Source organism: Haliaeetus albicilla, chromosome 22 (assembly GCF_947461875.1).
Source record: "Haliaeetus albicilla chromosome 22, bHalAlb1.1, whole genome shotgun sequence".
In the NCBI taxonomy this organism is placed as follows: domain Eukaryota; kingdom Metazoa; phylum Chordata; class Aves; order Accipitriformes; family Accipitridae; genus Haliaeetus; species Haliaeetus albicilla.
This window is the reverse complement of record NC_091504.1, coordinates 25,573,522-25,587,732: the sequence shown is the minus strand read 5'-3', so window position 1 is coordinate 25,587,732 and position 14,211 is coordinate 25,573,522. Positions and strand designations below refer to the sequence as shown.

The window sequence follows — 14,211 nt, the reverse complement described above, 5'->3', positions numbered from 1 at the left end:
TTTGTCTGTCTTTAATAGCACTGACATTAAACACAGTAAAAATATGTATTTTGCCAAGCTAGAAGGAACACCACAACAATTGACAATTCTACAGTATTCTCAACAAATAAGGACTTCCAAATGATACTTATTTTTTCCTAAAATACCTGGTACAAGAGCACTTGGAGGGCACCTGTCGATGTACAAATTTGCTATGCTAGCTGCTGCACAAATAGAGAAACCTTCCACTTAGCAACTAAATAATGCATTCATCTCTAAATCCTGTGAACTTCCTACTTTTAATAAAACCAGATGTATAAAACTAGACAGGTTAGAATATTTGAAATCCATGGCACTGACATACATGCATTTTTAATGATGATACTACAGTATTAAAATGCTACTTGTACCAGAAACACTTATATTAGCATCATCTTCATTAATTCCATTCCTAATTCTGAACAGGAAAAAAAATCAGTACTACTAACTTCCTCGGAAGGTAGTCTTATAATTTTACATGCACACTGGTAGCTACTTCAGCTGGTACAACAGTAATTCCTACCTTAGCTAAAACAACATTTTGGAGCCATCCAAACTATGCTTAAAAACAAGAAATAACCTCCCTACCCACCCCCACCACTTAACCAGCTACTTTTCTGAAAGAAGGAACATAATTCTGAATAATTTAGAGATCCTATACGCTTGTATTTTATCTTCAGCTCATGCACAGAATAAATTATTTAAGACATTAACACGATGGAAACTTGGAAGCTAATGAAACATTAATTTGCATCCTGAATACAAGTAGGCAAAACTGTTGAAACAATGAAGGATCTATGTGCAACACAAGCAATGAATTTTGTTCCTATAGAAACTGTTGCAAAAAGTCCTGCATCTGAATCTCACGTCTGTTCTTCTTCAGAAGGACTGCCAGCTTGCATTTCTTTGACAACTCTAAATTCCTGCTAAACTTCCTGAAATACCCTTTTAATAATAATGTAACATTAAAGTTGGAACTTAATACTTCCATCAGTAAACATTAAGCCTCCAAGGAGAAAACGGGGAAAAAAAAATTTACTCTGTCCTTCAAAAGAAAGGCATTTTCTTTCAATTTGAAGATTACCATCAGGTAGCCTACGGAGCAGAATTACTGCCCTCCTGCCTTCATGCTATTTTTAGTCATTTGCTTTTGCAGCCTCGTCCCTTACGTGACGCATGGATGCCAGTGCAGCGTAAGTACATAGGTCAAATGTTCATTCAAAACGGACATTATTATTTACTGCAAAGTATTTTATCATTTTCCTTCTTCACTATCTTTTCAGATACATTTTATTACTTTAGAATAAAACCAAACACTTCCATGATTCTTTAAATCTGGTATATTATCTTAGAAGCCTTATTGCAGGAACATACAGAAGAAAACAAATGCTTAGCCTGTACTTCAAATGCAATTCCATGTGCTGCTTGAATAAGGGTGCTTTAAAAAAAAAAAACAAATGAAGAATAATTATAATACTCTTCCAGCAATTTTATTAAGTATTCAGTCCTGTGCCTAAAGACAAACATAGAATTCCCAGTTGATTTCAGTGACCAGAGCCAGGTTGGAAGGGCCAGGACCTACAGTCAGCCCAATGAAACCCACAGGATTGTTGCACATATAGAACATAAGCTTCCATTACTGACATCAGCTGTAGGATCGGTGCACTAAAACCCCTGCAGCCACCATGGTCTGGCAGCTCCCTCTGCCCCAAGTGATCAATACTCCATAACCAAAACATCAGCCTCCTCTAAGCAGCACATAGAACTCCAAGACACAGAACCCAGGCTGACAGCATCGTCACACACTGAAAACCTATTGGTCCTACTCATTTTTTTTTTTTTTTTTCATTTAAATACACACGCTAAAGTACACCTTGCACTTAAATAAACTAGACGTAAATGTGTCTCCTGATACCTGGTAATTGGTACTGCAGTCCTCAGCAGGAGAACTGGCGCATTTTTTATGTGGAGAACCTGCCTCCTCCATTTCAACCACATGCGAACTAGGATGCTTCTTCTAACGCACACCTCACTAATGGACACTTTTATTTGTTTCTTTGCCTCTTCTCAAGCGCAGTATGTCCTCTACCATTTTACTACCTTCATGCCAGAACAGCACTTCAAACACTTTTTGATTTTTCTAACAGTAATTGCATCTCTGCTAAGTAGGGCTTCCACGCTCCTGTTCCTACCACTGCTCAAGTAAGTATTAAATGAAACCCAATGTTCCCAGAAAACAGGGATTCAGCAAGCACTCCACATGATCACTTATGCAATTATTATCCACTTCCCAACTAACAGGTTATGAGCTAGAATTAAAGAGAAAGCGAAAAGAATCTTTTTTTCCCCTTTATAGAAGCCAGTTGAAACGGAGATCTGTATAAAACCCACAAACATTCAGAATAACTGCAGTGTTCCCAGCCTGCCGCTGAACATCGAAATTACAGCTTTCAGATACTGTCATCTTGATCATTTTGTCAGGATGAACCCTCCACATGCAATAGTTAGTTAAAACTAGACATATCAATTACTTGTCTAGCAAGCATTCCCAACCCCAGTTGCACTTAGAATATTTGGAAATTAAGTTTCAAACAGATCTGTTACACGGATCTATACATGGTCATACTTGAAGTGTTAGAATGCTTGTGCACTTTTCAAACAAAGCAAAAAAGGGAAAGGAATAAAACAAATAAGGAAAAGAACTCAAGGTATTATGTATATGCCTGGTGCTGTATAAGTAACTGAGAATGGAAAATAGGAAGAACAGCAGACTCCAATCCCTGGCATAAACCCTTAGCCATTACTCTAGTCTTTTGTGATCACTGTTTGCAAAAGTGCAACTGAAGTTTCAAGGATCCTATGTTTTAGTTTTGAGAAGAGCTTTCAGGTAACCCTTTTGCTCCAACATATTTAAAAACACAGAAATAATATACAGAATAGAAATAACTCTAAAGTAACTTACCTTTGATTTTTTGTTCAATGGCCTAGAACAAGAAAAAAGAAGTGTCAGTGATTTGTGCAGATAAGAGAAAAACCACATGTGCACGTGCCACTTCACAAAGCAACATTAGCTTTTGACTTCCCTCTTTTAAAATGTTTTAAAGTTATTTAATTATCTACTTCAGAAGTGTCTCTCTAGCCAACCCATGCCTATTACTCCTTATGACTAGAAAGCTGTTTAAATGTTATAGAAGACAAAATTAATTTGAAAGATAACTACATGAAACAGACTGAATTAAACTTGCAAATTAAGGTGTTTTAAGTGAGTTAAAAACTGTGCCTGGAAGCAAAGAACCGCCACCACTTTTATTGCAGAATATGGCAAGGCAAGAGGGAGGGACCTCAAAATTTAAAGGAAGTAAGAAAGTAAATGCAAAAGCTTTAAGTCTTTCATTTCCAGGATTCCACTGGTTACACCTGTGATAAGGCCAAGAGGACAGATGGATTTGAATAAAATTATATCATAGGATAAAAACGGAAACATTTCTTGTATGAAAGTGCACCTTAATTGTGCAGTTTTAACTATAAAATGTAGTGAAACTGATTTCACAAAGGACCTCTCAAAAGCACAAATCATAGTTCTTCCTATCTGAAACTAGACTTTTATTAAATACCACTTTCAAAATGCACTACTGCCAAAGCAAAACTAGATTTAATTTGATATGGTCACTTCGGTAGCAGTATACAACCCATTTTAATGATGATATTGCATATATTAATAGTATGCAATAAATTTGCGATACTTAAGCTATGATTGTCTATAATTAAAACTGTGAAGAGAGAGAAAAAAGAGCACATGTGAATGCAGGAAAAATTTATTGATTCACTGATTTGATGTAAGACTTGGCTAGATTCAGACATTAGCACTGTTAGGGCTGACTACTGAAACTTTATTAATGAGTCTTCAGTGCCATAGCCTCACTTCTCAAGGAAATCAAGAGTACATTAACGGAAACCCTCTTCTTCAACTTCTTAAGCTGACAAAGGCAAGGATACATACAAAAATTTAAGTTATACTGTCCAATAGTTCAAAATGTAGCCTCTTGCTCCCAAGAAACCTTGAGCATAAGCTTTTTGTGGTTTTTTTTTTTTTTCATTTATGCTCTTAGAGAGTGCTAAAAATAGCTAAAGACTAAGATGCCTGCAAAATCTCTTCTGAAGAAAATCCATTCTACTAACAGCAATGCATCAGCCACTGGAATTAAGAAAGCAAAAATAAAGCCAATGGCTGCTTACACAGGGGTATCAAAAACACCACACCATGTTCATTTTCATTTTTGCCTATCTTATCCTTATTACTCTGACTCCTCCAATACCATTGCCCCTCTTCCTCATCTTCCAAAAGGCAGCTGCTGTACTTGGGGCCACTATATAACACCTCAACTTTTCATTATGCTCTTTGTTCAACAAATCTGGTTAAAAAAATTGTTTTGAAGACTTAGTAAGTTTTGTATGCACTTTGAACTCCAGGGTACTGTATGCACAGCAGCTGGCTTTGAACCAAGCGTTCAAAACATGTTTTTATACTGTCATAAAAAGGTAAATGGAATACAACAGTTGATGTCCCCCTGATGTGCTCAGCATCAGGATGCAAGCACAGAACATCCTTCTCTAAGTTAAGTGTCATACCTCTGTGATTGCTGCTGTTGTTCTACTACTCCTTTTAGTTCCAATAATTAAAAACTACAGTATATATAAAACCCAAGTGTTAGCTTTTCCTTCCACAGCATGATTACATGATGCCTCTTCAGTTCGTGCATAGGCATGGCAAAAGTTTAGAGCTTAGTCTGGAGAGCCTGTAAGCTCACCCCCTCTCCCCAGTTGTGACTTGAAATTTTTCAAAATTTTTTTTGCTGTTCCACAGCACCCAAAGAGATCAGTGAAGAGAAAGGGTCATAGGACAAGGCTACTGACTGTTTTTTATACTACGGTGCTATTCTCTAAGAGGAGAAATATTTAAACATATTTCAGCTAGGGACTTCCAAAATATATCAGTACTTGGTGCACAGTTAAATGCTTTGAAGTTTTTGCTAGAGAGGCTATGGTTGATAATACAAAACAGTATGTTCTTAAGAGATCAAACAGACAAAGTTAGCTTACAAAACAATAAGAGCAGTTTTGGCCAACCTGAAACTACTCACGAATATTAACAGAACAGAAGAGGGATTCTCCCTTCCCTGTGACCTACATTAACAAGTTTTTCATTTTACTCTACAATCAAGCCACGTCTGTACTAAGACATTTTATTTTTTTTTAACAGCTAAGTTAACTGGCAGTTGTTTGTTACCATGGTTTTTCAGGGGCATATTCTCTTTAATCTAGATTACGTTTAAGCTTCTCCAGGAATGCACATGAGCATCCTTGTGACATCCTACCCCTCTGCCCATAGAAGCTGCTTAAATTCCTGATAAAGTCCACACACTCAACATTTTGTTACTCTGAGAATACAGCACATCAAAAAAGACATGTGGCTTCTAAAGAACAGTCTAGCAGGTGCTCCACAGCAGGAGAAAGCATAAGCAAACTTTCAATTTTAGGCAAAGGTCTGGTCTCTCCACTTCAAAAAAATATTTATGCTTTTATTTCTTCTACAAATTTCACTCAAACATGCCTTTCAAACTCATGAAAAAATTAAATTTTGGAGGAGAAAGTCAGCTATGAAGAACCACTTATTTAAAAGATTCAAATTCTACAAGTAAAGCAGCTTCTTTCCTGTTAAAACTTCTCATTAAAAAAGAATTCCAATAGGTAAATGAGTTATAAATGTACAATTGAGGTCCAAAAATTATTATGCAGCTTTACTGTCAGTTACTGAAAAGAATCTCTCATTCTGAAATATGAGCAAATACTTCTTCTAGGAGCATCCCTCCAGTACTATTTCATTTAGCTTTGTTGCAAGATTAGACCTACCTGATTTTGTACAGGTGCACAACAAACACCTTTATTTAGGCCAACAAACAGGGAGAGCTGACTACTGATTTTTTGACTATATAATAAGCATCTAGCATTAGTCAATGCAATCAAAGAAAAGCTGTTAAACAGGTTCACTTTGCTACCACCAGTTAGCAAACAAACCTGAAATGGACATGTTTTTAAAAACAGATTTACAAGCTCCTCTCAAGCTTAGGGTCAATATTTAGAATCAATGGCCATGATTAATATCTTGACAGTAAACAGGAATTCTGAAGTGTTTACAAGCATTTCTGTGATGTTTCCATCCCAAAACAACTTTCCTGTCAGTATTTTCATTTTTATCCTCCTTCCCTAATACAAATTGTCTTATGACACATATTTCCATACTGAAGGGCAAGAAGTTATGTTAAAGTAAGGATACAGCTGAAAGCTATTATCTTAAAAAAGAAAGGTAATTTTCTTCTACTAATAAATGCACTAACATTGAGGAAGTTTTCAAACTTGAAACTGCTTCAAGGGACAATCAAGAAAAAGAATGGTCATCTCAATAACATTTCATCTCTGAAGAAACTGTACACAAAGCCAATTAAGACATTCAATGTCAGTTACCACTAAGTAACTGACAGTGCATTTAAAGCTTAAAACACTAAATTAAAAAGAAAACACTTATGAATAACAACAGCTAAACCAGCATTTACTAGTGATGAAACAAAAGTAACCCATAAGCACGGGTTTTTGTTTTTTAATGTTCAACATACCTTTTTTTGAGCAGCTTCCTTCTTCTTCTTCTCTTCTTTTCTCTTTTTCCTTTCTTCCATCAACTGTTCTTCCTCTTCTTGCACTAAATCCCTGAACCACACAGTTTGTAATTAACTCTCCCAAAATACAATCTGTACACACTTAGATTCATTTTAGAACAATTATTTCACAGTGACACAAAAGGAACACTGGGGAATTTTACTTCTAATTGGATAATATTTCTATAGGGACTATGTACTTCCACTGCAAATCACAAGCGACAAAACTTGAAGAGCAGATGCAGTGTCAAGCTACATGTAAGCTTTTTCTAAAACTTATAATGAAGGCTTAGACATTAATTTGATTCAAAAGCCAGCGCCAATTCAGATGTTATTTAATCTCTACCTGCTATTGTGAATTCATATGACTGAGCTCTCACACATCACAGCTCCCCACTGTCACACGCAATCAGCTCTGACCCAGCACGGAGTTAGACTGCACTCAGCATGAGCCCAGCAATGGGTTCCTCCCCAGCCACGCACACCCCTTGGCATCAACACCGGTGCCTAGACAGCCATGCAGGAATTCGCATCAGCTCACTGATCTTAAGCACTGCCTCTGCCAAGAAACAACCAACACGTATACATTTTCCTGTCTGAGCAGTGAGCTAATTCAACTGACTGTATATCTGTATGGATGACACTGCTGATGTAAAGGATACATGAACTAGAAGGTACATGAACTGAAGAGCATGGTCAGACCAGAGCTTTCAATAGCAGAGCAATTTTAGAGCATCTTAAATGAGTGACAAAACTGTAACTTGACAGAAGTGAAAACAAAACCTATTACATTAATTTAAATTCACTTAATACAAAGTTTTACATGCTAAAACAGAAGGCTTAGCAGCAACACCACTTTCCCAGATTATGCTGTTTAAAAACAGACTTCGGCAAAGGCAAGACAAAAGGGAGAACATGGAAAGTAAAAAAAAAAAAAAGCAGAAAGAACTGAAGACATGCAAGCACACTTGCAAGCTATCAGGGTTAGTAAGAACTAATATCTGATACAAATTTCAGGATAACGAAAATAAACTTTTCTTTAAGGCCATGCTTGGAGAGATGCAGTGATTCTTGATAACAACGAGAACTAACTCCACACAAACACAACTGACAGAAAAGACTGTGGTTAACAGGCAGACAAAAAAGCATTTGGGCTAATGGTACAAAAAGCTTGTGACAACATGGAATGTGCAACTGAAGATCAGTTAGTTGTTTCATACATGAGAATGAAAACAACTGCTCACAGAAAGAAGAGTTCTGAAGTTTAGAAAGTAACAACAAAGAAAAATAAAACCGTGGTGGCAGTTTGCTTTTGTTAGAACACTGTAAGACAGAGGGAGAGGGAACATACTAATATTCAGTTACTTCAAAGTCTGAGATTCAGAGAATAAAGCATTTTTGTGTCCTAGAAAGCCTACTTGCAAGACTCTTCTTTGCCCTTTCACTGTCAGGAATGTTTCTAAGTTCAAAAGCTTAGAAGCTTTTGGCCCACAAGCCCTGACCATATAGTCAGGTGGATGAAATTAAAAAAAAAATAGGCTGAAAATGTTTTTCCACACCTCTTTCTGAAGCATGTATCTAGGTTACAACACACATCCCTCTGACGTCCTGAATCTTAACACTAGCTCCACTGCACACCTACCCTCTCAATGGGCAAACCACATCCTTCAGACAAGTCCTAATTTCTATGACACTTTGAATGGGATGTGGAAACAAACTCCACCCATGTTGAGTACATAAAGGAAGACGACACCAAATGTACTCTTTGAATAACCTTCAAAGACTAGTTTAAGTCCTCTCTTTTAAATTAATGTTTCATATGCAACTGGTGTTCTCCCAAATCTGTACACACTTTCTATCCGATCAGCTAAAGTAACAAGAGGTGCTCAGATTCAAAGCTGCTGTGGAGATCTCTGGACAGTAAAACTGATTAGAGTCACGTAGCTTATTTACTGTGGCAAAAGAAAAAGCCGAGAAACAACTGATGAAGGGAATTTACACCCCCGTTTGTGACAAGTGGTCTTGTCTGGTGTCTACCTTCAAAATTCAGCTTTCAACGTGAAAAGCACTGTTTTTATCTTTGCCACGCTTTTCACATACTAAGCAAGGCAAAAGAGGAGAAGAGATTTTATTATGCCCTTACTTTGAATGTGTTAAAATCTCCTTTAAAAAGTTACCCTCGTTCAATGACACGTGGTTGCACATACTCACATTATCAAACAGAAGACAGCTTTGTATACAAAACTTTGGGGGGAAAAATGAATCAATAATGTCAATAAGGGGCAGTTAATAAGTGGTTTACATCTGCCTGGAAACACTGGGTTCCTTTTTAACCCCAAACTACCTACAGCTACAAACCTCCAGTTTCAAATAAGAAAATTATACATGTATGTCAGAAGCAATGCCGATTGAATACAGTAAAACATAAGATACTCCACAAGTATTAAAACTTTCATTACTTATTTATATATATAAATAATTGGTTAATTCTACTTTTAACACAGCTCAAGTACCTTTCAAAATGAATGCAGACATCAGTTTTGGGGAGCGGGGGTAAATTTTTTTCTTTTTTAAAATCCACATGTGACTTCCAGTTCCCAGTTGCCCAGTTCCACTGTGGCAAATTCATATAACTTCCTCACTTTTTAATTAGACAAAACAGCACTCTTTCGGCACCTGCCTCTCATTGTAGGTGGTGCCAATGTATGTAATACTGAACAGCAGCTCATCCAGTCTTCTCTTTATGGTAGCCAGCAGCTTATTATATTTTGCATTCTGCATAATACTGCCATTCTTTCAGAAGAGGCGAGTACCACATTACTGCTGCCCATTTGAGTTCTACCTTTAAACTTCAAAACTGTTCTTTTGTCCCGTTGTGAGATTCTTCAGCAAGATGTTGAAAGTGGTTCTCCTCCTAGTAAGTACAATGCTATAATAACAATACTTATATTTAAATTTCAAAGCTTGTGGCCACTTGGCTATTATTAATCAGATTCAAACAAAAAGAGATATGGTAGTATTTTCACATGACATTCACTGTGGAAGAAAAAAGGCGGCAATACTTAAAATATTTATAGGGCACAGAAACTTCTGAGACTATTAACATTAGCACACAAGACAAAAGAAATCATATGACTGCATTTTGGGTAACTGAAGCAGTTTTCTCAAATCTATTTTTATCACTATTAATACTGCCAGACAACAGCTATACTTTATCTAGATGGTAAAAAAAAATTTGTCTGGGAGGAGGAAAGTTTTATATTCACAAAATTAACAAGTACTTCTTTACTTAATTGCAAATATCTTTTCTGATTTCTCTCTGTAAACAGAAAACCTGTGGAGCATGGCTACATGTATCTGTAAGAACAACTAATACAAACAGAAATCATGTTTTCATCCCTACTTGCTGAGATCTTTGTTCTCACCGCAAATCCGATTTCATCCTCTACTTGTTTCTTTTCCCAGTGCTCCCTTCTGTTGGAATAACACTGATTTATTGTATATCCAGCATCCCTTTTCTCCTCTACCACTTTTAGGGTGACTGTTACAAGTACTCATCAACTCATGCTGCATGTGTTAACAAAAGCAGTCTGACACTGCAGGTATTTACCAGAGATAGAGCTGCAGCATGCTTTGACAATGAGCAGTCAAACAATACCAGTATTATTTCCACCCTACATACACAGAAACGTACTACAGACAGACCACTGCTCTAAAAAGTTTCCACAGACCAAATTCTGTCTTTTAAGATTCTCTAGTAACAGACAGCAAGCACTACGTACTTCTTTTTTAAAAGAACTGCTTCTGATGTGTTAAGATATGCCAAAAAAAAAAAAAACCAAACCAAAAAATGTTATTTCTGAGACCCCCTGTATTCCAGTTGCACTGCAAGACAAATCACAAACCATCAAACACAACGTGGTTATTTTGCATTTTATCATAGTTTTATCATCTAGCTGCAAAATTCATTGAGGACTGTCTTACTGCAAAAAGCAATCTTGCATTTGCAATTAGGTCTCAAAAATTATTTCACGGACAACTAAGAGGTTAGTCATGTAACTACAGAAAACAATTACAGTCGGCTAGTTTCATTTCAAGCAATCCATTGGATACTTGGCAAATTTGAGGTGATGATTAACCTGCAGTGACATCTGTGCACTATGAGTCAGTTTTGGCCCTCGCTGTCCTGTATCCTGAGCATTTGTAACCAAACTGAAGTTGGTAACACTGACCCTCAGTTTAAGTGAATTTGGAATAGTCCAATTTTTAACAGGCAATTTGAATCAGTAAACATTACAAGAAGCATGTAGGTCTGAAATCAGTCTAGGAAAAAAATAGCTTCTATATATCACAATTCATTCTGGATAGAATACACAATCTATTTACAGTTGACTTCTATGGAAAGAAGAGTCACCGATTCGCTGCCCTTCAGGAGGACAGTATTTCCTGAAGTACCATTGAGAATAAGAGATACCTAATCCAACAGAAAAGGCCAAGTACTGTATCTTCCTCCCATGGCCAGGAAAAGTCATGTCCACAGCCCTTCTCCTCTCACAATCTCATTGCCTCTGTTCATAATGCACAACTACCCTGCACGTGTGCTGCTGGGCTGACAACTCCCAGAAGCACAAGTCTAACACCCATGTTGTATGAGCAGCAGTTCTCTGCCCACCTTGTCCCAAGATCACCCCAGGAAATCCATCACAAGCAGGCTGTGCAACGAGAATTCTTGTCACCTTCCCATGACATCCTCTTTCCCAAAGGCTACTTAGATCTGAGGAGGGAGCAAGCTATAATCCAGAGGAATCGTTCTGAAGATTCAGCCTATTCTGGTTGCTATCCTTCCCAGACTCCCGTGTCCATGGGTCTACCCAGCACTGGCTGTACATGTCAGTGTGAGATGGGGTTTGCTGCAAGACCTTAGCAAGAGATGACACCTGGGGAACAGGCTGTTGCTGTCAGATGCAGTCAACCAGTCTGAAACTTGCCTCTGCTAGGCTGTGGAGCCCTGGGGAAACAGCCCTGCTCCCTCTCAACTGCCACCTGAATTCATTGTTCTAGCAAGCTGAACAAGGTCTATGGGCACAGGTTAAACACCTCTGATGTAGTAAGTGTGTCAACACTGCAGGATGGTACGTTACCTAGGGTCGTCTACTGGAACAAAATGTTATTTACAGGATTTCTAATAACCTCAGAAGATTTCTAAGAGTTAAGAAAGCCACTAGCACCTTGTTTTGTATAACAAACTTCAATGTGTCACATGCAAAAACTACATTAACTGAAAAATCATTCAGCTTTTAGAAGAAAGCTATAGCACTTTAAAGAACAAGCAGAATGCAAAACAGTATTTTCACAGGGAAAAAAAAAAGAGTAACTCATCAATCCTGCTACTGCTAAATCAACAAGATTACATTTTATTTTTAGAATAGAGATGCTAACAACTAACATACCAATATCTCTGGAATATTCTACCACAGCATCATTTTTTTGTTTCCACACAGGAACAATAAAACTCCTAAATTATGACACTGTGATCATTCTACTTTCATGTATTTAAGAAAAACAGATTTTACATTACAAAGCCAGCTTAGAACACATAAAACCCCCTCCTATGATTAGTATCAGGACCCTGTGTGAACCCTGAAAAAAAAAAATTACCCACCTATAGTTCATGACAAGTTTTTAAAAGAGCATTAGATTACCATTATAATGTTAAATCTCAGTGATTAGAAAGCAAAACTAACCCATTGTACAATTAAACAACAACAGTAAAGCCCTTACTGCCCATGTTCTTCACTGAAAACTGAGTATTTCGAGGAAGGTAGTCCTACTCCCACTACCCTCTTACATAAACATAAACCTGAAACACAGATTCAGATTTGCCTATTAACTCATCACAGTCTAAAGCAGAACCCCTGAATTTCCATCTGACAGCTGAAAGTGCAAGTTTCCTTTATTCTTTCTAACACATTAATACACGGCCCTCTCAACAGACAGCAAATGATAGTATTTAAGCATGAGATTCCAACACCCATTAGAACATATAACAAACAAGCTACATTTTTAATGCTACTTCTTCAGAAACAGAAGTGTTACGTAGTATTTCCCATTTATCATTTTAGACTTTAATAGCTACCTATTCCTGCTATATTATTCTTTGTGTACAGACTATCAGCAGCTTCATGTTACTTCAGAGCACATAAAAAGAAACACGGTAGGAATCCAGTCTCATAGTAACAAAACAAAGCCAGAAAATTAACAAGATCTTTTGCTGGGCTTTTCCCTACATCTGGGTAGATTTAATCCATCGACCTTGTGTGGTGAAAAGTGTTCGTAGCAGCACACTTGGTCCATCAGCTGGCCAAATGACAAGCAATGGCTGAGAATTCTGATTCATAACATGAATATATAAACAGATCTCTATTATTTCCCCTATCAGCCATCCAACTTTCACTAAAACACATGTATAGGGAATTTCCTTTTCCTCCTATATAATTGGATTAGCTTGCTCAAGGTTAAATGGTCTTAGCAGAAGTGCAAACCTTATTTTTCAATTTAGATCAACCGCAAATAAAATACCCATGCCATACGAAATTCACATTTGAGACTGGAGCAAAGGCCTTCAGTTTAAATAGCTTAACTTGAAAGGTGCTTTATTTTCAAGTGAGACCCAAATGAAAATGGATCTTGATCTCAGGAGAGACTGCACATTTGATGGCTCTGAGAACATACAAGTAGAAGCTGCTATTATCTGCATAATTTTAAAACAGATTTGAGTGTCAGATAAATATTTACCATTATTTATTTAAAAATAATTTTTTCTCAAATTGTGTACCTCAGCACAATTCTTGTTTGTATAAGGGGAAAAAAACAACAAACCATCAAACGCTTTCCTCAATTAAGCCATTTAAAAAAAAAAAAAAAAAAAGTACTTTTCAATCTTCTAGGACAGGTATCACTTTGCCAAGACAAAGTGCTTTGCGATTCGGCGTGATTTCTGATACGAAGTCTTTCATTTCATTACCATCACAATCACATGCCATTAAATGAAGAGCAGCTACATTCTTACTTCTACAGTCAGCATTCATTACTACTTCTTTGTCTTAAGTTTTGACAGTGTTAATTTTATTTTTGTATGGCTTGATTTGTTATTTGGCTTGTGAACTGGAAAAAAGCTGTAACACTCAAAATATAAATACTACCTGAAATGTTTACATCAAATAATATTTTACTTATTACTTTAATTCTTGAGAAAAGTTATATTAATCTTTAATTTCAAAAGCTCCAGCTTGGCATTGTAAAAATATTTGGGCTGCAACAGACATATTTAATCTCTCTTCTTACGTTACAGAAGAGGAGAACCAAGTATAGCTGCATTTTCCCTGGAAGACATACTGAGGATGCAATAATTAATGTTTGTGCAGCATGCTATCTTTGCTGTTGTAGTATACAAAAGGGAAGCGTTATGCCACAACAAAATTAC

The 14,211-nt window shown here is 36.8% G+C and overlaps 1 protein-coding gene across 14 annotated transcripts in view; it reads right to left on the bottom strand.

The window, feature by feature from the left end:
• Positions 1-14,211, bottom strand: part of TNRC6A (trinucleotide repeat containing adaptor 6A) — a 104,183-nt gene that overhangs the window by 33,656 nt on the left and 56,316 nt on the right. For 13 of the 14 annotated variants that reach the window (XM_069810570.1, XM_069810571.1, XM_069810565.1 and 10 more), the window contains 2 exons: positions 6,690-6,780; positions 2,981-3,002 (listed from right to left, as the gene is read on the bottom strand). The exons of the other annotated variant lie outside the window; for it this stretch is intronic. In XM_069810570.1, the coding sequence (XP_069666671.1) occupies positions 2,981-3,002; positions 6,690-6,780 (113 nt within the window). The remainder of the gene's footprint in view (positions 1-2,980; positions 3,003-6,689; positions 6,781-14,211) is intronic. 14 annotated transcript variants of the gene reach the window in all.